Below are 26,585 nucleotides of genomic sequence, written 5' to 3'. Positions count from 1 at the left end.
ACTCCGGTCAAGACACGACTACGCTTTGGTTTCAGACATCATCAATGAATGGTTCGTCTTTGATCCCAATGATTTTGGTCTAAGGTTAGCTTGTCATAACTTATAGAAATGACTACATTTTTAAGAAACTCAATCCTAATCCTTCGTCAGTAAACATTATTGCTTATAGATTGTCTCAAGATTACGAGAATCGTGAAGATTTGAAAGAAGTAAGTCCGGCACGACATGTCATCAAATCAGCCCGCCCGCATAATCAAAGACATCGGGCCTCTTTTAGTCCATCGAAGCAGTAAATATCACCACTTTCTTTCGTATCCGCCGCTGTGATAAAACCAAAGATAGAGTGCAAATAAGTTTTCCTAAACCCTAATCTTTCCCCGGCGCTCACTATGTACTAGCAAATCAAATCTGAAGCAATATGAAGCGATTCAGTAAGATGTGATCTCCAAACTCCATCGCTTATTCTGTAAGTGTTTGATTATAATTTCAATCTTGAGATTTACGATTCATTCTCATCTTCTTTGGTATATGAAAAATGATTGAATTAGTAAATGATGATGAAGTTGAAATACCAGATTTCACATCTGAATCTCCAGGTTGTTCTGTTCATCCATGTGGTTCTTCTTGTAATGTTTATTTTTTGTTTTATAATGATGATATGAGGTTTCTTTGTTTATGGAACCCATCCATTAAAGAATACAATCAACATACGAGACAAATCAATCGGCTATTCACAAGTCTAAATGCGTTTTTAGTCCAATCAAACCGAACCAAATATAGCAAAAATGAAATTGGGTCCTGAAAAAGCATGACTTCTGTCATAATCACAACAAGTTAAATGTTGAAATCATGAAGAGACTAGATGATCTATGGAATGAAGATAGGATGTCAGTATCTTGTGGCAGGGAAAATTTTGACAAAGTGTCAAGGATATATACAGAATGGCATTGAAGATTAATTCAATTTGGGTTGTGGTATCTAAAGATATTCAAAACCAGATTGGAAAGATGTTGGGATGTGTTTGTTTAACCAAAGGCTCCCTTATTCCTCTGGTATCTGGAGCATTATACGCGTTAGTGTTTGGATTTGTCTGTGGACCTTGAGAAGAAGAAAGTGAGTGCACTAAACTCCAGGGTAAACTAGCGGAGATAGAAACTTGGAAGAGTACTGCTGCGAAAGATGTGGATGCAACTGAATATTGGAGGAAGAAGTTTTCCGGTTTCGAGAGTCGAGTTCTGAGGATGGAAAATGAAAATTCAACAATGAGATGTGTTGGTTCGAATTTGGAGAGCATAGTCCTGAGGAGTGGAAAGGAAAGTTCAATATTGGGATGTGTAGAATTGCATAATTCTGAAAAGATAGAATCCGAAGCGCGGGGTTTGCAGAATGAAGTTACTCAAAGTGGTGAAAAGCAAAGACATAAAAATAACAGGAGCAAACTTAATGCTGAAACCAGTAGCTGAAAGAGGACGGATTCTCCTGTGTATGATGTTGGAATCAATAAACATCATGAATCCGAGTCTGGATTTCCCAGATACTATGCTGTGAATGTTTCTTCTCGATTTCTACATTTATATCTTGATATGCTTTCTTCATTTGAAGAGGAAAAACATTGAAATTCTATTGTTGCATTCTGATCTAGTAGTGAAAACAACTTCTTCTTTTTTAAGGTAAAAATAGTAGAAGAAGAAGTTGTATTCACTATTCGATGAGAATGCGTGTGTGGGATAATGAAACCTGGTAAGGAAATTGATCAGTTGACTGTTTTAATTTGAATGAAGCTTGGAGTTTGGTTCAGCAAAAGGTCGTTCAAGAAGCTTTAAGTTGGCATCAAGATACAACTGAGGTTTGCCTAAATTGTCATGAAAAGAATGTTGCATCAAGCTTTTATCAATATTGGTTGAACTGTTGGTAGTACAAAGATTATGAAAGTGGCAACACAAGTCTTTTCAGGTATATGCTAGTTTCTCTTTTTAGTTTAGTTCTTTATCAATTGTCTTGATAGATGATACACTTGTTGTCGTAGTATAATCTCATCGATGGAACCTGTAAATTTTCTAATTTTCCCCTTTTAGTTTAATTCCTTCTCATGATAGATGACACTCTTGTTTTGTTATGTATTTGCAGTATGATCTCATTGATGCAACCTCTAAATTTCCAAACTTTCCCTTTTATATTAGTTATCTACCATGATAAATGATACTCTTTCTGTATGATTTGTGTTCTTCATTTTAAAATTCAAAGAGGTTTTGCAACTCATTTCTCCTCTAGTTATCATACTAAGTTAGAAATGTCTCCGGATTTTCTGATAAACATTTCCCAAATGGGCAAAGCTGAGCCAGAAAGCAGACCCAGCCATTTAGACCAACTCCGTAGCCGGTGTAAGAGAGAGCAAATGTGCCTATCATTCTTAGGTGTTAAATTTTCGAAATGAATGACCAGTAGGGTGGTTGTCATGGCCCAAAGTCTTGGTGACGCCACTATCAAAAATAGCTACTCTATTAAGTTATTTAAGTTATTTCTGAAGGTCCCCACGATGGTAGTATTTATCCTATATTTCTTCTCATCATACATCTTATCAAACTCATATCACAACTAAGGGCACCACCACACTCTGGTATAAAAGAATGGGACACCCATCAAATTCAATTTTGAATAAATTTGAATCTACTTTACGTATTAAGATTACTGAAGAAGATTTTATGTCACTATTGTCAGCTTGGAAAGAGTATAAATATTACCATTTTTATACTTTAGGTAGAAACTCTATTGCACCACTTCGACTAGTTCATTGTGACATTTGAGGATCGACCAACTTTTATTCTGTTAGTATAGGCTGTGATTAGAAATGTAGATTTACATAACACATATTTCTTTCAGATGGCGTCATTGCGACAAGAGAAGCTTGATAAGGTACACAAACAGGCTTGTTCATTTACATTTAGTTTTTTATGGTCATCGTTGTTTTAAGTATTTCAGCTGCAGCTATAATTGTGATCTCACGAGTCGGTGATTGCTTAACTGTATGCATTTCACTCAGGCTCCTGCTGTACTATTTGATCTGCTGGATCTGTCAAAACTTGACACATACATTGCATTCTTTTTGCATCTTCCTTGGTAGATTTACTGTAATTTTTCTGCATCATTTTTATATGGTATTGCTTACCTCTGGGATAAGGGCTTTGGTTGTTGCCCCTAATGTCATGCACAAGCCGCAAAGATTTGGTGGCATTCTACGATGTTTCTGTAGCAGGAGAATCTTAGGTCGATAATAGACTAGATTGATCACCTGGTGTGACAACTTTTTGTATGTCATTCAGTTGTCCTGTTCCAAAACGAATGCTATAGATCCAAAGCTTAGGAATTTGGGATCTTGATTATGAGTTGCCTTACAGATTGCGGACTGCTTTCAGATGAAAGGACAAGAGAAGCTTGCTAAGGTACACATATAACTTGGCGTGGTTGGCCCATGACCAAAATCACAGGTACAGTGTAAGTTATTTAATCATTTCCAATATTTCCTATTTCAATAACCGAAGCATTACAATTGTGGAATTTTCTTGAAAAAATTGGTTGAAGTATCTGTTACTGGGATGTGTTCAGAAAATACATCGTCATGACATAATATGTGAAGATAATATAAACGAAGGCGCATAAGTATAACATGAATGCCTAAATGCCTTGTGGAAAAAAATGGATTACCCTATAAGAGGTAGAATTGCATTTAGAGATGTTATGATTTGTTACTCACATAAACAATATCACTGGATAGATGCATTATAATTACAACATCCTTAAATTCAAATATTATGTTTAACACGAGTGTAAACTTATTAGACAAAGTCAGCTTTCACTCTATTTTTCTAGGCCAATTTGCAATTATGAATTTTGGGGTTAGCACTGCCCAAGCCTCATGTTCATTTGGAAGATGTATTTGTTATTTCATCTTGTTCTACCTATTTGTGTCAGTTTCCATTCTTTAGGATTTCTTCAACAACTCCTCAAAAAGTACACGATTTGATTGGAAATCCTAGTTTGTAACACATTCTTGTTTGTTTATGTAGTCTCTCATGGGTGGAAGAATTGGAAGCAGTAGAAACACCCACGATTTAAGGGGTAAAAAATGCGTATTCTCTTAGCATCCAGAATAGCATAAAGGCAAACTATTTATGTTTGAATTACAAGTTATAAGTTTTATAAACCCAAATGTGCTAAATTAAGGCAAACTATTTATGTTCAGAAAATACATCGTCATGACATAATATGTGAAGATAATATAAACGAAGGCGCATAAGTATAACATGAATGCCTAAATGCCTTGTGGAAAAAAATGGATTACCCTATAAGAGGTAGAATTGCATTTAGAGATGTTATGATTTGTTACTCACATAAACAATATCACTGGATAGATGCATTATAATTACAACATCCTTAAATTCAAATATTATGTTTAACACGAGTGTAAACTTATTAGACAAAGTCAGCTTTCACTCTATTTTTCTAGGCCAATTTGCAATTATGAATTTTGGGGTTAGCACTGCCCAAGCCTCATGTTCATTTGGAAGATGTATTTGTTATTTCATCTTGTTCTACCTATTTGTGTCAGTTTCCATTCTTTAGGATTTCTTCAACAACTCCTCAAAAAGTACACGATTTGATTGGAAATCCTAGTTTGTAACACATTCTTGTTTGTTTATGTAGTCTCTCATGGGTGGAAGAATTGGAAGCAGTAGAAACACCCACGATTTAAGGGGTAAAAAATGCGTATTCTCTTAGCATCCAGAATAGCATAAAGGCAAACTATTTATGTTTGAATTACAAGTTATAAGTTTTATAAACCCAAATGTGCTAAATTAGAGCAGAGTAGAAAGTTTAAAATTGGGGGTTTTAATAAAGTGCCACACTTCCTATTTCATGTTTAAGAAAATGTCACCGTTTTTTTCAAAGTTTATTAAATGCCACACTCTTGACTTTTTTCGTCACGTTTTTTTGAGAAAACAGTTAACTAGCGTTAGTATCCGTTAGTGCATATGTGGCATTAAATCAGCAGCGTAAAATGACATTGAAGCTCCTGAATCAGTAACTGGAACGAGTTAGTCAGTGATTGAGCAGAGAGTTAACTCGCGACTCGGTGCAGTGAAGAAAACGAGTTAACCTGAATCCTATTCCTATTTCTCCTTACTTTTCTGCCAGTGATCCACTCAAATCCAAGATCATCAAGCTACTTAAAGAGAACTGTTGCTGCGCTTTTGAAGAAGAGAGCCATTGCTACAATGAATGCCCACTGCATAAACAAGAATGCTACAAAGAACAATGCAAATCAGAAATGCATCTGAGAATATGTAAAAATTAACTTGAAAAGACAATTAACATGTAATCTGAAAATTAGTTCTAACTAATATCATTTTCATTCATAAAGCAAGATTATCCCATCAAAATAAAACTGATTTCTGGTACATATACATGTCCAGACCAGAATCAGTGTCTAAAGCAACCACAAAAACTAACCATCAATTAGATACTTGTCCACAACGTATCTAAAACAAACAATAAAGAACACACACTTCTACTTCCTAGTCTTCTTAGCCTTGGTTTGCTTTCCCTTTGTGACAGAAAGATGTTGACTGACAGATCCAATACCAGCAAAATTCTGACTAAAATTTTGATTATCTTGTGTAGATCCATGAGTGTTAGGTCCTGCTACTGGTCTTCCTTGAGTGCTAGGTCCTGCTACTGGTCTTCCTTGAGTGCTAGGTCCTGCAGATGACTCACTAACAAAAAATGATGTACCTCTGGATCTGTTCACCTTGGCTTTACCCCTTGCAGTGCTACTTTCAGGCTGATCTCTCTGTGTGAAGGTGTAGTTTGCAGCATCATACTCAGTGCTTGGCTTGAATCCAGTTTGGTTTTTACCAACATCATCACCAGCACAGGTTCTATTGTTGTGGCCAGCAATAGATCCACATTTTCCACACTTCCTTTTCTTCACCACAGTTTCAGGTTCATCATAACTTCTCTTCCTCTTCTTTGCTGGTCTTCCAGTTTTTCTCTGATAAGGAGGAGGGTTTACGTTGACGTTCATGGTTGCCTGCCAGAAGAAGAGAAAACAAATGAGAAAGTTAAAGTAATGAAACCCTGAAGGGTTTGATTCTTAAATAGGGAAAAGAGAAAAATAAATAACTAATATCTTGAAAAGTAAATGCACCACATTCAATAAAGTTTATAAATCTATCTTATCTTCCCATAACCATTCAGTTATGTCTTCTAAGGGTGTGACAACATTTGCATATGTGGTCTTATAATACTCCACAGAATAGTAAGGAGCACAATAATTGTTCAATCAATAAAACAAAGGTGTGTCAGTGTACAAGGAACAATAAATAATACAAACCGCTTACAAAAACAAAAGTAAATGAATAATACAAAAAAAGTAATTGAATAATACAAACCACTTACTCTTTCCAGTTTGGCCTCAGCAGTTTCAATGCACATACAACATGTTGACAAGGGAATCCCCTTAGCTGCCATTGCAAACAAGTGCATTGTTTGTCTATAATATTCACTGTGAATATTTTCTTGGTGATCACATTAGTTATCAAATAAACTTTTCCAACCACACTTCCTTCTGTATCAAACTTTCCAACCAAGTCAAGCATCTTATTTATCAATTTAACAGCAACATGGACCAAACCATTTTCATTCCACTTAGCAGATTCTTCCATTCTCTTAAATAACAAACCCATGAATAACTGACCATATATTATGCCTAGTTGGATTATAGGTTTATCTCTCATATTAGAATCCATGGAATTAAAAGATTCAGAGAAATTGTTATTCATATGCTCACAACAGCTAAGGGGATCAAAATAGGCCCTAGACCAAGTACTTGGATCTTCTTTCCTAAGATATTCACCAGCATCAGCATTTTCTTTGCATATACTGTCAAAGTGCTCCTACATTGCAAAACAATCACAATTTTATATATAACCTACAAACTAACAATCAAGAAACATACGGGATTTTAACAAAAGAGGCACAAACCTGAAAATGCTTTACTTTGTAAGCTTTGCATGCATTCCACAATGAGATGTGCAAGGTTGGTGCCTTGTAGTATTTCTTGAAGTTCTTGTATAAGTGCCTGCGTATGCAAATAAAGAGTTATTACTTCTTCAAGTTCTTGAACCAATAGAAAAACACATACACAATGTAAACTACTGTTAAAAAACAAGTGACTAAACTTAATTACCTGAAACAATATCTAACTCTTGCACTAGGGAAAACCTTAGGAACAGCTTCCAACAAGCCTTTCTGCCTATCGAAAATAAAGGTAATTCTTTCAGCATGATGTGCATTGATTGCTGGAGACAAATCGTTGAGGAACCCAGTCCAGTTCTCCTTAGTTTCACTCTGAAAGACCTTAATGCCTAAAGGCACAAGATTATTATGACCATCAAGTGTTGTTGCAGCCATTAGAACACCACCACGCTTTCCAGTTAGATGACATGCATCTAACCCTATGACTGGTCTTCCTACTTTCTGAAATCCTCTCATTGGTGTAGCAAATGAAATAGTCATGCTCATGAATGCCTTATCTGCACTTTAAGTAACCAAACTATGTAACTAACTGAGCATAACTTACAAATAAATAAAGGGAAGAGCATAAATAAGATGTACTGAACATAATGTTACTTTTTTTTTTATAACTGTATTTAGCAACTGACCCTGGATTAGTATGAGACACCATTGCACAAAAGATGGGTACATCCTTGTAGCTGTCATCATAATTACCAAACAGATCTTCTAAAAGAAGATTTCTTGCTTTTCATGCACAAATATATGGTATATCTATGTTATGAGTAACAAAAAAGTCTCTTGCTATATGTCTAGGCTTTGGAATTAAGGCCCCAGCTGTCTCCTTTAACTTCTCATGTACCACTTCTTTTACAAACTCAGGATTGGCAGATCTGTTAAAACTCTTTGGATTTCCAACACAAGTATGTTCTAGATTAACCTTCCTAACAATGAAAGTAGGCTCATGCCTTTTTATGCTAGCATTTACAAACCATAGACATCGCCAGAGTACGTTTCAGTTAGACTTGTATAAATAGGTCTTACCTATTTCCACCAAGACACAAGTTTTTGGTCAAGGAGAAATACAACACTCAGAAAGGCAACTTTGCTAGCTTTTCCAAAGATTTCACCTTCTGATAAAAGTCAAGTACTACTCTTCCAGAACTGTTCTGGTCTCAACACTCTCTTCGATTCCCTCCAAAAACCAGCCCTTCTCCTCCTCTTTGTGACCGAAGCAAATCCGGAACGACCATTTCTTGGTTTAGGCCGGAGTTGTACAGATTGATCTCTCGAATCTAAAGTACTCCCGTGCAGTACATTTGTTTAGGGTTTAGATTTGTTTCTCACTCACCTACCGAAATTACCAAAATCCGCAGAAACGATTTTCACCCATAAACAATTGGCGACCACAGTGGGAGATTAAACTTTCGGTTACAATGTCAGTTTTCAATCCTCGATCTCATACTTTGATCCAGACATCAGGACGGCAGAAGCAAGCGATCTGTTCAGGAATCCACAACTCGACTACCAGACAACCTGGTTACCAGTTGCAGACCGCAAGAGACGGCTGGGGACTTCACAGAAACCGAAAGAAAACGATTCAGTCATCAAGTGACTAAAAACGACTGGGGACTTCCCATAATCGCGGCGGTGCTTCCCACAAAACTCGATCTTACACACGGAGGATCCCCTTTTCATCAGGAGGTCCGAGAAACCGAGTAAGTATTTCCTAGACAAAATATATGGTTTACAATTTCAAGTTTTCACGAGAATGACAAAACCAATAGCCATGTTATGTTTGATCCCATGTCATCTACCAGCACGCAATGTTCACGATTCCATATCTTCCCTGGGATGTTCGTATCACTTACAATCATAACCAAAAAAACGACATCATCCGAAAACGGTTCATCCCGAATAATAACCCAAAACCCTCATAGGTAACACTTGTCTATCAACCCAGAAATCCAGAAAATCAAAACCATAAACCAGGTGTTTCATTTTCCTTTCAAAAAAAAAAGAATTTCAGAAGACAGAAGTGCATCCAAAGGAAGCCATTCAATAGTGGTTTGCTCTTCTCGAAGAAGACGTCCTTCGTCATTTGGAGGACCGCCTGTTTCAGCTCCAACTCTTTGGACAGCCTTCCAACCTCCGCCTCTTGTTGTTTGACCACGTCCGCAGAAGGACCTTCGGTCGCCTTGGCCTGCAACCTTGGATCTCAGAGAAACCCTAACGCCCAGTTTTCATGGAATCAGTTGCATGCCCATGTGTACCTACTTTGCATCATAACGATTACCAATCACTATTCATGAGGTAGCTGACGCTACCATGGTAATATTCGAAGATAAGAACAATATTTCTACAGGTATATGGGAGGCGTACCTATGGGTAGGGTTTGCACCAACACAAGAAACGCTGGAGTACATACTTGGAATATGCTGGCCCGCTTTATTGCTACCGCGCCACGCCAAGACAGCGCCCACGCCGGAACCATCGCCCACGCCAAGAAGCGCCATGCCAAGCCAGCGTCCACGCCAAGAAGCGCCATATCAAGCCAGCGCTCGTTCCAACAAGATGCAGCGCTAACAACTTGCATCTTTCCAGGGCCAGCAGCTTGTATCTTTTCCAGCGCGCTGACAGCTTGTGTCCTTCCAGCACTGGCAACTTGCGTCTTCCAGCGCTGACAGCTTGCGTCCTTCCGGCACTGACAACTTGCGTCTTCCAACGCTGACAACTTGCGTCCTTCCGGCACCGACAACTTGCGTCTTCCAGCGCTGACAGCTTGCGCCCTTCCGACACCGGCAATCTACATCTTTCCAGCGCGCTGACAGATTGCGTCCTTCCAGCGTCACACTTGCACTTCCAGCTTGCATCTTTACAGCAGCTTGGATCTTTACAGCAGCTTACATCTTCCCAGCGCTAGCAGCTTACATCCTTCTAGCGTTGCACTTGAACGATCCGTAGGGAATCAGCAATCCGATTTCATCACACGTAAAGATCAGGAACGACTTCTCCAAAATCGAAGCAAACAAAATCATCAAACCCCTTGAGTTCACGAAGACTCTCTTCTTGTCAAGAGACGCATGATTTCTGCGGACTTCGACCACAAAACTGTATAGTCCGTGATGAAACATTTATATGAGATTCTATGTTTCCCCAAGGAACAACGTCAAGACATATTTGCATCCCTCGACCGTACCGCATCAGGGAAGCAGCCTTTTCCAACCAGAGAAATCGTCCCCAAATTCCAACCTCCCTTGGAGAGCGCGATTGATAGATGGAATTGGGGACTCCTAACCACTGTCCGCTTGAAGTACGTCCAGCCTTACAACACACTGATTGACGCAACCTCTCCAGCGGCTCCGCTTCAATGTTCGCTTCAGCAACCGCTCCACTTTAACATTCGCTCCAACAGCCGCTCCGCTTCAGCGTTCTTTCCATAAAATGCTCCAGGATCCGAAGCTGAAACTTCAGCGTTTGGCTTCCTAAGTTTCAACATCCTCCCAAGAACCAAAGCTGCTTCAACGCTGCTGCTTCCTGCAAAGGATCGTACCACCGCGCTCCCCATGTCAAGGATCATGATCACAGCCAGCCATTATTCGCAGTCATGGCCGCCTTTTAATCCATCCCGCCAAAACTCGTGATCATGGACAGTTTGCTCGCTAACACATCCAGCCAATACTTTTACTTCCATGGATGCCCGTACAATTCCAGCCAACCTACCTTGTTACCACGACAATGCAGTCTCCTCTGACTACATCTGCTACCAAGAACTGTTGCCGCTCATTTGTTGATATCATCCATAGCTTCACCACAACAGTAATAACTACAAAGATGGAAACATGTAAACCATACTTGGGTATTGAGGATATATACGGAATCCCTTCACTGTCAAAGCTCGGAAGACACAAACAACCAAAAAGGCCATAGACACAACAAGGTCATCTACTCTTCAAGGGTGTAGCGCAAGAATATCATAACCTCTCTGTATAAAAGACGCCATCGACACTCTACGAGACCGCGACGGATCCCAAGCCTGCCTAGAGGAAACAACTTCAGAAACTAAAGAAGAGCGCGACTGGACACTGATCATCGCAGTCCATCCCGATGACCATCAAAGAATGTTTCATCCATGTGATATTCAGAGCATCCCGGCATCACATCTAGAAGAGTACAATAATCTTGCATCAAATCCCGTGGACGTGGATTCAAGGCGACGCAATGAAAGTAAGCTACACATGGGGACTACCAGCATGGGAAGCTTTCACTCCCCTCAACCTGGTTATGTCTGATTTCAACATCATCGCTGCCAAAGTTTTACGATCCGCAAGAATTTCTCAATATGAAGTCGTACATGTGCATCGAAGACTCCAAAAGCACACCACAAGGATACATTCACATATTCGGCCAAGTCATCGGATTCAACAAGAAGATAACTGGAGACCGCTCACCGCATCCTATTCCATATGACATTTCAAGATTTAGAAGCTGGTTCAAAGGATGTCTCTTGGTACAAAGTACTTGAAGACTTGATAGCAGCACATCGGCAACAGAATGTCTCCCAACTCATCTATTTCATTCTGTGGCTTCGGGAGATTTCTACCATACAATCATCCACGGCATATCATTGTCCTGATCGGAAGGTCCAGACACTGACAACCTAAGTCAAGGATGGACCGACAACGCAACCACAACCTCCAAGGTTATCCCTGACATGATCGCTACCGAGCGTATGTTTCATCCATCCATCCCAAGAATGCAATGGAGTTTGGTAAATTTTGGAATCCACTGGAGAGACACTGCGAACGAAAGCACGGACTCAAACGAGCAACAGAAAACAGAAGAGGGTCGATACCTCTTTCCATGCGAACAGAGTTTTTATAGCTTTAACAGAATGAAGATTCCTTCTTTCTCCGTGAACGGGAATAGGTGACTGGCGCGCGACTATGCCACCCTGGGCCCGCAACATCCCTCATGACTTCTTCCTGATTTTCACTGTCGGGCCGTTTTCTCCTCCTAAGCGAGCTCGAAACCTAAATATTCACGTGTAGGAAGATAGAGAATTATGTTTCGTGTCCGATAAAGGGGCGTACCGTCAAACTCCGAGTCCGTACGCGGATTCTACAACGATTCTAGCAGAGGGCGCTAATCAGGGTTGCGGCATGTCAAACCCTAAACCGCAAGCGCTTCCCTTGCAAGCGTTTCCTTCCAAAGCGCTTCCCTTACCAGCGCCATTCCTTGCCAATCTCTTTACAGAGCGACCCACACCCGTTCCATGCCCGTCAGTGCTAATGGGTCCCCTTCATGCCAAGTCCATGCTAGCAGCTCCGCCTCGCGTTCCAAAGCCTAGCCCCAAAGACACCTAGTCATACTGGGATACGTGCAAAGCTACCATATGCAAGGATTGCGGATTCTACTTACATCTCGAAAAAGGTCAGACAAATATCCTCGGCCCTCTTTCACGACTTACTGTCTCAGTTCTATCCTCGTCTGTCACCATCTTATGCTTACCTTGCAACAAGGCTCCTGTTCCAAGCTAAGCAGGGGACTTAATGTTTAAAGCTGTCAAACGGGAAAGCTAGGGTTAACCCGACCCTAGCTTGCTAACCCGTACTAGGGTTAGGGTCAACCCTAACCCTAGTACTATTCACGAACAAGCTCAAAATCCCAACCCTAGCCCTAGACGGGTCAACTCTGACGGGTTGGCGGGTTGGCTTGTTAATGTTATCAATTTAAAAATTAAATTTAAAATTTAGGATTGTTTAGGATTATTCATTTAATAAAGGTCAAACCTAGGTCAATTTGGTGTTTAACTAGAAGCCCCACCACTGAGTTGTAAAGTGGATGTTTTTATTGCCACTTAATCAACGATATAGCCGGTTACGGCGCTTTAGTTTTCTTAGGCAGAGAACCCTAACATCAACTAAGCATTTTACTTTTTTTTTTATCATTTTATAAGTTTAAATTAATGTGAGTAAGACTAACTCACTGTTTAAATTATGCTAGTCCTTTTATCAATTTAGGACATCCCGAATAAATATGTGATTGAGAATCTAAGTTGTAATTTAATTTATTGATTGATTATTTAAAATCTAAAAATTGTTATATTTGTTTGGGAAGATCCAAAATTAGCTTTATTTATTGATTTAAAATTAACTAATTCTAATATATGTTTGCAAATTATGGATTTTAAAGAGTTGGTGGGATTGAGGGATATATTTATTAATTTTGACGGGTTGACGGGTAACCCGCGGATTGGCCCTAGCCCGGCTTGTTTTCTAGTAGGGTTGTATATGCCAACCCTAACCCGGCCCGTTTAGACAACAAGCCAAGTCGGGCCGGGTTGAAACAAGCCGGGTTAGGGTCAACCCGCAAGCTGGGTTATAAATTGACAGCTCTATTAATGTTGATGATGGTTTTTAAACAAGGGGTAAAATCCTAAAACCTTATGCATAGCATGACGTCACAGGTGACGCTAAACACATTTATTAGAATATTTAATGCACTTATGTAAAAAATTACCAGGATATCTTTTTTCAAATGCTAAACTAGGGTTTCGACACACAAAACCCTAAGCCGCACAATCGCTACGCATCATGGCAACTATGTGATAGACGCATTTATGTGTCTACTTTATCTCAATTGTGTATATTGTTAGTGCCCATTGTTGTACTTATTTTGGTTTTTAATCTCTTTGTAGGTGTTTTTGGATAAATAAGGCTTTGCGGCAAAAATTGGCTAAAAATGTGGCCATTGGATTGTCGTTGATAGTGTACCGGAAATACCCCGGAGGAACCCTGAAAAAGTGCGGAAAACATCCCAGAAGAATTGCTAAAGGCACCCATAATTTGGATAAGGGGCACCCCATTTCAGGGCATGTACTAAAGGGACACCGGAACTGGATAGGGGAGGTCATCTTCAACATTCAAACCAGAAATTGGCGGGAAAAAAGGCAGCAGCGACAACAGTTTTTGAGCAGAGATTTGAGCGACTTAGGAGGAGATTCAATGGGCATATTTGGTACCTACGGACTCTAGAAGACATAACAGGCGTAATGCAATCGTCTAGACCCATCCAATTGGGCTGGATAAGTCGGAATAATTGATCAAAGTCCCAACAGGATACGGCTTCTCTGTTTAGGGTTTGGGATTGGTCAGAGAGATTTATGAGATTTTCTTGCGTGATATATACTTCAAATAAGTTGAGTCCAAGTCCTAGAAGATATTTGAGACGAGAGAATAGCTAAAAACAGGGTGGAATGCAACAAGAAGAGGATTATTCTTCAAACTGCCCGTAGAGAATAATGGATATTTTCAACGAGTTTGATCGAGTTTCAAGGTGATTCAAAGCCTATAAATAGTTGGATTTAGTCATAGAAGGGTTAGAAACCCTTAGGAGAGAGTTTAGAGTTCAGGATAGACGAGAAGAAGAAGTTACAGGAGATATTGTTGTTGCTGCTGCTGCCATTGAAGATCCTGAAGAACACGAAGAACAGACTCATATAGTCAGTCGTTCTTCAGCAGTCTTAAATAACAATACCTTCTTTTACAGCAGTAAAGGCTTATCGTTTACAACAGTCTTAATAGCACTTACCCCTTTGTAACAGTGACGCTGTAACACTTCTACAGCGTTGCTAATTCCTGTTTCATCTTAAATACATCAATAAAAACACCTATTTTAGCCATGAATTTATCTTGTGAGTGTGTTTTTGGGATGAGGAGCTAAACCCAATCACAGGGGTGATGGAGGAAGCCATTCTTCCAAAAGTTATGTGGTAAAATTCATTTAAATTTATTTATGCAATCCTTTCATGATTAATTACACCGAATGAAAATTGAATAAATGATTTTTATTAATTAATTGTGTTTTCTCTTGATGAAATATGCTTGGTTTATTGCTTTTGATATTTCATGCTTGCGATTAACAATGGATGTTTTGAAAATATGATTTAGGCAATGATTAGAATCACAATTGTTTTTGATTTGAATTATAATGTCTAGAATTGCATGATAATAATTATTATTGAATCACATGAATTTTGGTGAATGCTGAAATCCTAACCCCTGGTCTTTCCATAATATTTACATAATTTTGAATTTTGAATTTGTTTTATCTTTTATTTTTAATTTAAATCTAAAAATTGTTTTCTTTTCAAGTCCGAGCAACGAACACCTTATTTACCGCATTGAAATTACTACAACAAAATGGCGCCGCCGACGCGGACTTATATATAGATTTGTTTTTAGGTTTAATTTTTATTTATTTATTATTATTTGTTCCTTTTTACGTTTCTTTTTGTGTCTTTGATTTACAGGTTCGAAGTGGAATACTAAGGACTTGGGAACATAAAGTTTAAAGCTAAAAGCTAAAAGAGAAGAAAAAAAAAGACATAATTTTTTTTTAGGATGTAATTTTTATTATTATTTTTTTTGTATATAGCTTTTATTTATTTTTTTTAGAATTTGTAAATAAGCTTTATTTTTCATAATTTTTGTAATTTTTGGACTTTATTCTGGACTTTTGGACATTTTTTTTTTAACCCTACGGAAGGGTCTTATTATTAATAAAAAAAAATATATAAACTGTGTGCAGGGAAGGACGACGATTACTATATCGTCTCGGCCCCTCGGGTTCGTACATGACATAGGAGTCGTGGCCCGAGTCGACTTCAACGGTTCATCCCCCGTCTGGTACGGGAGGTAAGTCCAACGAAACACTCGCGAATCTCCTGTAAGCGAGTTACTGTATTCCTTAAGGTGATTCATTGATCGAGGACGAATTTGGACTGTTTTTAATTTCCTAGTAAAGGGCAAGGCCTGGCCAAATCAAGATAAGGACTCGGATTTCATCACCGTTTCCTTCTTGCCCGTCTTAGGAAAACAAAACCGAACGTGAACCTAAGCTTTAAAATTTGGAATAGAACAAGACCGATAGGGTAACGAGCTTAATAGGAAACTCGTTCGAAAAATATTGGTTGCTCTTTAAGCACACTTCAAAGTTCATGATGGTTTCTGTGAGTTGAATGCGTGACTGCGCCGCCTTGTGATAGCGGTGAGGCCTTGGGTATCAAAGCTCCACTGAGCTTCCCTCGCCTCAATTCAACTTACTTTGACTCGGATTGATTCCAGAGGGGTGTGCTCAAATTGTAACGAATTCCTTTTCGAAGGAATAGAAGCTGGTCTAGAAACAATCTAAGTGGAGCCATCATGCTTGTTGTTTGCTAGATTTTATAGGTTTGATTGGTCGAGTCAGCCTTGTTTGTGATTGTGTAGAATTCCCTTGCAATTAAAAATGTCGAACTGGTATGATAGAAGCCAATACAATGAGTATCGATCTGAATTTGAACATGGACATCATAATTTTTATGATCATGGTGGGAATAGTAGTTGGGAACGCCAACCTTTTCAAGGTTATGGTTCATACCATGGTGAGCCCAATTACTATCCACACGCGAATTGGTCTTACGAGCAAGAAAATCAGGAACACTGTAGTACTGGTTACTCGTTTTTGGAAACTAGTCCTGATAATGATATTTCTGAACCTGTTCCATCTCTAGAAGAGAACCAACAACGGATTGAAAGGACGTATAAACGTTTAGTTGCAATGAATAATACAAAAGAAGAGTGTACACGATATTCTGAGATGATAAACGAGAGTGGTGAACGTATAAGTATTATGCTCAGTGAAATTCAGGCACGTCTAGAGGCAGAAAATGAACAGTTAGCTAATGCTGCTCGAAATAATCTAAATTTCCAAAATAGGGTTTCTAATTCTACCCTTGATATCAATAGTGAATATTTGCGTAATTTAGAGGACGAGGCTAGAATAAAAGACACTACTTGTTTAGATAAGGTGCAATCATCTTTGTACTATTTATGATGATGAGGATAGCAGTAATGAAGAATCTGAAATATGTAGGCATAGTGATCAGGAGTCTAGTAATCCAATTGAGCTGTATAGTCATTATATTATTTCTAGTTCAAATCCAAATAATTTTTATGATTATTCACCTATTCAAAAGGACGAGGATTTGATTAGGGATACCACCGTTTTAGACGATGTAGTTTTTCCTTTTGATTACGAAGCCGATAGTGGTTTAGAGGAACGGGTTCATTTCGAAAATAATGTTTTAGAGTCTAGCGAATTAGAAACAATAGTCTTGGAAGAAGAAGATAGACCCGTAGAGATGAGTAAAGATGCACTACCTGATAATAACTTAGAAGAATCTCTTGAATATTTTAAGGACTCTGAAGATACGGAAATTCAAGAAATAATTAAAGGTCTATCTAGAGACACTGAAAACTCTAAGTTTGGGGGTGATTATCACTTCCCTAGTGCCTTACCTTTAACTCTCAGAAAGTCCCCACACTTAGGACTTGATATCTGTGCCTCGACCATTTTACAAGATTACCTTCATACTCGTTTTCCCGAGCCTAATGATGTCCAGGAAAAAGTTCAGTCGTTAGAAACCCATCCTATGGTTGATGTGGTTTTCCCAGGCTATGATCCCCAGATTGACTTTGTTTTCCCACCAAATAGTTTTCTTCCAACTGTGAGAACGTTTATATTCCAAATGTGTCGAATATTAAGTTGTGAGACTAAACCTAAATGCTTTAGGAAATTAGAATCGACAAATTTGCTTAAGAATGACCACTACTCTCATTGTGGTCAATTATGTAAGTCAAATCTTATTGACTTAGAGGATCCTCAATTATTTAGGTTATTATTGTGCGCTTCTAAGATCATATTTGAGTTTTTCCAGACTCTAGGACCTAATGATTCGGATCCCACCTATGAAGAAACGCAACCAATGAAAATATTTTATTTAGACCCTTTCTTAGAACCTGAACCACAATTAGATATAAATTTCTTAATCAGGAAACTAAGTAAGGGCATGCTAGTCTTGTTCACTTTCTTGGTTCATTGCAGTTTCCTTTGGTCAGCTCTATTTGGTTTTGAAGACCCACAGTTATTTCGACTGTTACTATATGATTCGAGGTGACTAATCTTTCCTAAGTCTGGCTGAAGACATTAAACTTAGCACTTATTGGGAGGTAACCCAATCTCATGCAACACGGTAATATCTTTCCTTATCTCTTTTGCTTCAAATGGTAACAGTTTCTCCTTGTTCATGCTTTTAATTTTATCTTTAGAACATTGAGGACAATGTTAGATTAAAGTTTGGGGGTATGGGAGAAACTTTTTAGTTGCAGTATGAATAAATAAACTCCAGAACCTATAAATTTATGCCTATTGAGGATTGCACTAACTAATCTAAGTGGATGGAAGCGTTTTGGTTGTAGGAGTTGAGGAACCAATCTGATTAGATGGCAACATCTAGAAAAGTCTATTCATAAAAGCACAGAGCTCAGGTGTTAGAAATAACATGACTTGGAGGATCCTCAGTTATTTAGGTCTATTCACTTCTATTTTTATTTTATTTTGTTTTTAAACTATGTTACTCTAAGTGATTGGGTGGGGCTCACGATTCAAGTTGTTACCAATGCTAGGGTGAATTAGAGTGATTGAGATACCACAAAAAAATAAAAAAAAATAAAAAAGTTGAAAAAAAAAGAGAAAAAAAAAAGAGGAAAGAAAGAAATTGAGACCAGACCATTTGACCAAAAGGAATAAATTCAATAAAATCGACCACTGGTACCCTTGTATATGACAGTTGTGTTGACCTAGAGTTAGGTTATCGACCACTGGTACCCTTGTATATGCCAGTGTGTTGATATTAGTCAGACTAATATCTCAATCCATTAGGATAGGTTCATTTTGGCGGAGGCCTTCAGACAGATATGGGAAACGCCGTTCACTTAGTAAACATCAAAACCATATATGTTTTTCTATATCCATCTTCTTGATCTATCCATGTGATTAGTTTTGACTCCGAATATGATGTCCATAGTGCAACTATCTGAGTAGAGCTCTGTCACTTTATATGAATTTTAGTATGCTTGAGTGCAAACTCGTGTACAACAATTGGAATTTCGCATCAGGGTACTTCTTCATGTAGTCAATAAGTATGCCAACCAAGTCCATGCTAGCATCTCCGCCTCGCGTTCCAAAGCCTATCCCCAAAGACACCTAGTCATACTGGGATACGTGCAAAGCTACCAGATGCAAGGATTGCGGATTCTACTTACATCTCGAAAAACGTCAGACAAATATCCTCGGCCCTCTTTCACGACTTACTGTCTCAGTTCTATCCTCGTCTGTCACCATCTTATGATTACCTTGTAACAAGGCTCCTGTTCCAAGCTAAGCAGGGGACTTAATGTTGATGACGATTTTTAAACAAGGGGTAAAATCATAAAACCTTATGCATAGCATGACGTCACAGGTGACGCTAAACACATTTATTAGAATATTTAATGCACTTATGTAAAAAATTACCAGGATATCTTTTTTCAAATGCTAAACTAGGGTTTCGACACACAAAACCCTAAGCCGCACAATCGCTACGCATCATGGCAACTATGTGATAGACGCATTTATGTGTCTAATTTATCTCAATTGTGTATATTGTTAGTGCACATTGTTGTACTTATTTTGGTTTTTAATCTATTTGTAAGTGTTTTTGGATAAATAAGGCTTTGCGGCAAAAATTGGCTAAAAATGTGGCCATTGGATTGTCGTTGATAGTGTACCGGAAATGCCCAAGAAGTGTACCGGAAATACCCCGGAGGAACCCCGAAAAAGTGCGGAAAACATCCCAGAAGAATTGCTAAAGGCACCCCTAATTTGGATAAGGGGCACCCCATTTCAGGGCATGTACTAAAGGGACACCGGAACTGGATAGGGGGAGGTCATCTTCAAAATTCAAAACAGAAATTGGCGGGAAAAAAAGGCAGCAGCGACAACAGTTTTTGAGCAGAGATTTGAGCGACTTAGGAGGAGATTCAATGGGCATATTTGGTACCTACGGACTCTAGAAGACATAACAGGCCTAATGCAATCGTCTAGACCCATCCCATTGGGCTGGATAAGTCGGAATAATTGATCAAAGTCCCAACAGGATACGGCTTCTCTGTTTAGGGTTTGGGATTGGTCAGAGAGATTTATGGGATTTTCTTGCGTGGGATATACTTCAAATAAGTTGAGTCCAAGTCCTAGAAGATATTTGAGACAAGAGAATAGCTAAAAACAGGGTGGAACGCAACAAGAAGATGATTATTCTTTAAACTGCCCGTAGCGAATAATGGAGATTTTCAACGAGTTTGATCGAGTTTCAAGGTGATTCAAAGCCTATAAATAGTTGGACTTAAGTCATAGAAGGGTTAGAAACCCTTAGAAGAGAGTTTAGAGTTCAGGATAGACGAGAAGAAGAAGTTACAGGAGATATTGTTGATGCTGCTGCTGCCATTGAAGATCCTGAAGAACACGAAGAACAGACTCACATAGTCGTTCTTCAGCAGTCTTAAATAACAATACCTTCTTTTACAGCAGTAAAGGCTTATCGTTTACAACAGTCTTAATAGCACTTACCCCTTTGTAACAGTGACGCTGTAACACTTCTACAGCGTTGCTAATTCCTGTTTCATCTTATATACATCAATAAAAACACCTATTTTAGCCATGAATTTATCTTGTGAGTGTATTTTTGGGATGAGGAGCTAAACCCAATCACAGGGGTGATGGAGGAAGCCATTCTTCCAAAAGTTATGTGGTAAAATTCATTTAAATTTATTTATGCAATCCTTTTATGATTAATTACACCGAATGAAAATTGAATAAATGATTTTTATTAATTAATTGTGTTTTCTCTTGATGAAATATTCTTGGTTTATTGCTTTTGATATTTCATGCTTGCGATTAACAATGGATGTTTTGAAAATATGATTTAGGCAATGATTAGAATCACAATTGTTTTTGATTTGAATTATAATGTCTAGAATTGCATGATAATAATTATTATTGAATCACATGAATTTTGGTGAATGCTGAAATCCTAACTCCTGGTCTTTCCATAATATTTACATAATTTTGAATTTTGAATTTGTTTTATCTTTTATTTTTAATTTAAATCTAAAAATTGTTTTCTTTTCAAGTCCGAGCAACGAACACCTTATTTACCGCATTGAAATTACTACAACACTATGCCAAAACCAAAGCCGCACAATCGCTGTGTATCATGGCAACCATGCCAAAACCAAGCCGCACAATCATTGCGCTTCACGGCAACCGTGCCAAATTCGAGCTGCACAATCATTGCGCCACACGCGCCATTGGCACAAGCGACGCCTGCGACCTAGCACGCCAAGCCGTGCAAACCTAGGGCCAAGCCGCCACACGTGTCATTGGCACATGCCAAGCGACGCTTGCGACCTAGCATGCCAAGCCGTGCAAACTTAGGGCCAAGCCGCCACACGCGCCATTGGCACATTCTAAGCGACGCTTGCGACCTAGCGTGCCAAGCCGTGCAAACCTAGGGCCAAGCCGCCACACGAGCCATTGGCACATTCCAAGCGACGCTTGCGACCAAGCATGCCAAGCCGTGCAAACCTAGGGCCAAGCCTCCACACGCGCCATTGGCACATGCCAAACGACGCTTGCGACCTAGCATGCCAAGCCGTGCAAACCTAGGGCCAAGCCGCCACACGCGCCATTGTCACATGTCAAGCGACGCTTGCGACCTAGCATGCCAATCCGTGAAAACCTAGTATCAAGCCTCCACACGCGCCATTGGCACATGCCAAGCGACCCTTGCAACCTAGTATGCCAAGTCGTGCAAACCTAGGGCTAAAGCCGCTACGCGCGCCATTGGCACATGCCATGCAACACTTGAATTTTGGCATTACCACTTGCACCCGATGTGCAACCTACAGCCAAGGCATTCCGCACAATCCATTGGCACATGTCGTGCAACCCTTGCACTTTGGCATGCCGCGCCTACATCAAAGGTCACGATTTCTCTGATGATGCAAAATCTCGACCGTCGAAGGTCTCCACTGAGACGACACATCTCTCAATCTCAACTTATCAAACACCAGCGACATGCTACACGTTTTCCACGAAAACACTCGAGACATCAATACATGTCACAAACTGGGGGATGCTCTTTAGGGTTTTGGTTTGACGGTTTATAACGTCCGGCATACACAAATGCCCATTTCAAGACAGTTTATTAAGAATAAAACGATTAGTAAATGCAGGAAGTAATGGTGAAACGCTCTTTCATTATGGAACATCAATTCCATCAATACCAGGCGTTATCACCTCTTCCCATTTAACTCATCCGTTTCTTTTTCTTACGAGGCCAGAGTACGTTTCACTTAGACTTGTATAAATAGGTCTTACCTATTTCCACCAAGACTAAAGTTTTTGGTCAAGGAGAAATACAACACTCAGAGAGGCAACTTTGCTAGCTTTACCAAAGCTTTCACCTTCTGATACAAGTCAAGTACTACTCTTCCAGAACTGTTCTGGCCTCAACACTCTCTTCGCTTCCCTCCCTAAACCATCCCTTCTCCTCCTCTTTATGACCGAAGCAAATCCGGAACGACCATTTCTTGGTTTAGACCGGAATTGTACAGATTGATCTCTCAAATCTAAAGTACTCCCGTGCAGTACATTTGTTTGCGGTTTAGATTTGTTTCTCACTCACCTACCGAAATTAACAAAATCGGTAAAAACAATTTTCACCCATAAACACACACGTTAGTGGACTAAATGGTACCTGAAATCCTTCCCACTCGAAGGAGCCTGGAGATCCTGGCAGGGAGATACTCGGAAATCAACTTCCTGGTTCATTAAGAACAACACAAAAATGATAACAAAGTGAGTTAAAGCATGGAGCGTGCAGAACTAGGTGAAGGGACAGTTGTATACCTCATCATATGCACATAACTAAATAAATTTATGGGAACAAGAAGTTGTATACCTCATCATATTCGATAAAGATGGGAAATAAAACATCAGTTTTGAACATCTTCTCATGCCCATCTTTCTAACCAGTGAGACTGCGAGGAAATATTCACTGTATGATAATTCATTCCCAAATTTCAACATACAAAACCAATAAAAAATTTAAGCTTATGATTGTTAAAGCTGAATATCAAAGTAGCCAGCAGATTTAGCAAGGAATCCTAGATATGAATTTCTGTAAAGACTTATCAAATAATACCATTTTACCAGCAACTGATTAAAACATGTTAAATAAAATGTTTGTCTATTACACAAGTCCAGTCTAGAGGAGTTGCAGGACAGTTGAATCAACTAAGGTAGTTCAATTGAACATGGACATATCATTGAGCTAAGGTAGAAGCTGCTGTAACAGTAATAAGGTTGTTCTAGTCTTGAAATCAGTTATAAGATGAATGTTCTTCATTCCTTGAGCGTAATAGCTACTACGGGCTATAGCACAAATGAAATCCGAAGTAGCTACATGATAGTTTCAAGAAATTGAGATTATTTCTTTTGGAAATACCAAGTTCAGCATTCATAGACAACAATCAAAGTTGAATCCAAAGTTATCATTCACAGGAATGTTATTCATTGGGTATTTAAGATCAATACTCGTATATAAGTATTCACAAGCTAGATTCTTCTCGCTTGAGTTTTCCTATCTCAACATGTTTCATGATGTTCAATTCTAATGATGCAAGCTAAAACAGTAAAAAGACAACGAAAGTAAAATGAAGTAAAAAAATACAAGCAAGTTTTATAAGAAAAACTAAAAGTAACCAACATGAGACCATTTGTACAAGAGATTACTAACAATCCTAAGAATCCTTTAGTATAAAACTACAGATCTGTACTATAATTTTGGTAAACTAGAAACAAGAGCATGGATGTAAAACAAATAATGAGACTAAAAATGATAAGGAAATACTGTAGCACCTTATATGCAGCTAGTACATCATCCATATGTCCATAAAGTACCAAAATGATGTATTTAAGAGCAGCTCGAGACCAAGATATAGAAGTCCGAGCACCCTTAAACATGAGAAAAGCATGAATAAGCTGGTATTCATTCTCTTCCTTGTCATAATTAAAATACAACATGAAATGTGTACCGATTCTGATTATCATATGAAATCAATTAGTCCAAACGATGTATGAAGGTAAATTTACTAACACTAACTGATTTACACACAAAAATTGTGTTCCAAAACCAGCACATACTTGTATTGTTTTACCATATCAACTTATACCCATAATTGTGCATTAGATAAGCATTATAGGATAAATGTAGATAGAGATAAAGAGGTACTTAGCTTTGTGTCAACTGTCAACTGTGAACTTTAAAACTACTCACAGTACTTAGTTGTTTCTGCAGATGGCGTCCTTAAGGATATGTGTAGCTACACGTTCTAAGTTAAAGGATTACGCGTTAAAGTGACAGATAAACAGTTCTGTAAATGGTCATCTCACAAATGACATAAAGACAACAGAAATGAAATTAAATAAACTTTTTTAACAATAAAAACCATTCAGAGAAAGGCAATACTCGGGAATTAAATTGTCCAAACACATCTGCGATGCAAAGTAACTACAAATGACATGCCTATAATATCTGATAGCAATAGAATTCTTGAAACAAAATACGTATCAAAACCCCTGCTTGGCTTACGATGGGATATCTCCTCAAATATCATATTAAAACGTCAAACTAAATATGTACCAAATCCGTTGCCTGGCTTTCAATTAATCCATCAGAAAAAGTCCTGCTAGCAAATGCATTAAAAACCCACTACTCTAAAAACAAAAACTCATCAAATATCATATTAAAACGTCAAACTAATCACCTCTAACACACTCAAGCCATAAAAAAAACACCATATTTAACAAAATCAAAGCTCTATAACTTAAAAATATGCAATCTTTAGGACATTTAGAAAGGTTGGAGAGATTACCAGAATTACTCTAATTATGTTTGTAGGCTGCTCATAGAAATCTGGAAATATGTTATGCCATTTTTCCATCAGCATCAAGCAGCACCATAAACAGCTTCATACATCACCATCATCATCAGATACCACCAATTCATGTTCCTATAACTCCAGATCAACTCCATCATCTTCACAGCCCTGTAACCCTATTTGTGGATTCAAAATTGGGGAAAACCCAATCTCTTAAACCCATTAGAACTGCTATTCATGATTCAATCACCTTCAATCATCCATTAGAACATGTTGAAAAAGAATTCAAAAGAGATTAGTTTCTACCTTCAAATCAAAAAAAGAAACATGAAAAACCTAGCTATGAAAACCCTAACTATACTTACTGATGTTGATTCTCGGAATCCACAACGAAGAAGATAGTTTTCAATTTGGTCATACCAAATCTAGGGTTTTCAGTGGAGATTTAATTTTACAGATTCTAAGAAATCATAATAGCATTGCTTTCTCCATCTCCCTGTATTTCTAATTTGAATACTAGAGGTTGTGTTTTTGTGTTCATATAAACAATCTAGATCGAGTTAAAGATTTTGAAGGGGAAGAAAAGAACTCTGAATCTAGGTTTACTTCATAAAAGTGAAATAAAAAAGAAAAAAAAGGAAAAAAAAAAACAGTTCATGTGCTGGTATGAGGATAGCTTTATTATTCGACGACAACAATGAAGGTTTGAATCTGATGAAGATGATAACGATGGTGGTAATAAGAGGACATAAAGGAGCGAGGAAAAGCGATATATAAAGAAGAAAATGAGATAGAGAATGGCTTTTACCGATGATAAAAGAGAGATAGATACTAGTCAGCTTCTCGGACCTTCTGAATGGGATGAATAATGAATCAGCTAAAAAGTGCGGACAACCACACTCACGAGTTGCACGCGTACAACTCCAATCTGTTGCAAATCGTAACAAAGGGAATAGTTGCGAGATTTGAAACAAATCTGAGTTGTTGCGAAAATTTTACAACTGAAATTCGCAACTGAAAATTCGCAATAGGGGATAAAGTATTGCTAAATCTAGTTATTAATCCTTGAATTTGGTGTATGTGTTTCTTTTCCCCTTTTTTGATCTTTTCTCTATTTTGTGGTCCTTATTTATATATTTCCTTCGAGCTTATAGTTGGCGAAAGAGGCTACTTCGCCAGAGAATAAGGCGAAGACTGCTGCTAAGAAGAAGAATAAGGAGCTTGCTGGGGAGAAGTTGGGAAAAAGGTCTTCGCGTCCCTAGAAGGTAATGTGTGTTATTGCTTCGCAGATAGGTTTATTTCTTCGGTTTCCTTATTGGATTTTTGTTTGTTCTGTCTCTCCCTGATGAGGAGGGATCTGAAGGCTAAGAACAAGGTGAAGGAGAACAGGGTGAAGAAGATGATGGTTTTGTGGGCGACAGTAAGGAGTCTTATGAAGATTCTCCTGTTTCGCCTACATGCACGAGGGCAAAACTTAAAAAGTTTAGCCAGAGCATGGTTAAGTCTAGGGGTGCATCAAAAGGCAAACCCCTTATTGATGCGGTTAACCCTTTGACTTTAATTAGGATCTGTAAATACATCTGCCTCAGTTAATATTGATGATCCTGTTGTGCTATCTTCGCTTGAGAATTTTTTTTTCGCGGATTC

General features: G+C 38.5%; 1 protein-coding gene and 1 long non-coding RNA gene across 7 annotated transcripts; one reads left to right on the top strand and one right to left on the bottom strand.

Moving 5' to 3' along the window:
* Positions 1-330: 330 nt before the first annotated feature.
* Positions 331-4,675, top strand: LOC113310363. 3 transcript variants are annotated; one of them, XR_003341108.1, is made up of 5 exons: positions 331-466; positions 1,782-1,953; positions 2,881-2,913; positions 3,396-3,485; positions 4,065-4,675. It is a non-coding gene; the product is annotated as an uncharacterized LOC113310363 (long non-coding RNA). The 3 variants fall into 3 exon arrangements; XR_003341109.1 differs by lacking the exon at positions 331-466 and having other exon boundaries at positions 492-1,953; positions 3,414-3,485; XR_003341107.1 differs by lacking the exon at positions 331-466 and having other exon boundaries at positions 492-1,953.
* A 710-nt stretch (positions 4,676-5,385) lies between these two features.
* LOC113310362 lies at positions 5,386-25,699 on the bottom strand. Of its 4 annotated transcripts, none has more exons than XM_026559012.1 (9): positions 25,304-25,699; positions 24,933-25,188; positions 23,917-24,012; positions 22,958-23,053; positions 22,754-22,818; positions 7,247-7,592; positions 7,042-7,138; positions 6,457-6,953; positions 5,386-6,088 (listed from the first exon to the last, which is right to left on the bottom strand). In XM_026559012.1, the coding sequence occupies exons 4-9, from the start codon at positions 23,017-23,019 to the stop codon at positions 6,079-6,081; spliced, it is 1,077 nt and encodes a 358-aa protein (XP_026414797.1). In that variant the 5' UTR covers positions 23,020-23,053; positions 23,917-24,012; positions 24,933-25,188; positions 25,304-25,699; the 3' UTR covers positions 5,386-6,078. The 4 variants fall into 4 exon arrangements, with proteins under 4 accessions (XP_026414797.1, XP_026414799.1, XP_026414798.1 ...); XM_026559014.1 differs by having other exon boundaries at positions 22,958-23,036; XM_026559013.1 differs by lacking the exon at positions 23,917-24,012.
* Positions 25,700-26,585: the final 886 nt, after the last annotated feature.

Source organism: Papaver somniferum, chromosome 9, assembly GCF_003573695.1.
Source record: "Papaver somniferum cultivar HN1 chromosome 9, ASM357369v1, whole genome shotgun sequence".
NCBI classification, from domain to species: Eukaryota; Viridiplantae; Streptophyta; class Magnoliopsida; order Ranunculales; family Papaveraceae; genus Papaver; species Papaver somniferum.
This window is presented reverse-complemented; position numbering and strand designations above follow the sequence as displayed.

Bases quoted from the DNA above. Each gene is read 5' to 3' on its own strand.
- LOC113310362 (XM_026559012.1), bottom strand. From the start codon at position 23,019: ATGGGCATGAGAAGATGTTCAAAACTGATGTTTTATTTCCCATCTTTA. The intron at 7,139-7,246 runs GTAATTAAGTTT...TTGCATACGCAG, and splicing joins AGAGTTAGATATTGTTTCAG to GCACTTATACAAGAACTTCA. The intron at 6,954-7,041 runs GTTTGTGCCTCT...TTTGCAATGTAG, and splicing joins ACAAAGTAAAGCATTTTCAG to GAGCACTTTGACAGTATATG.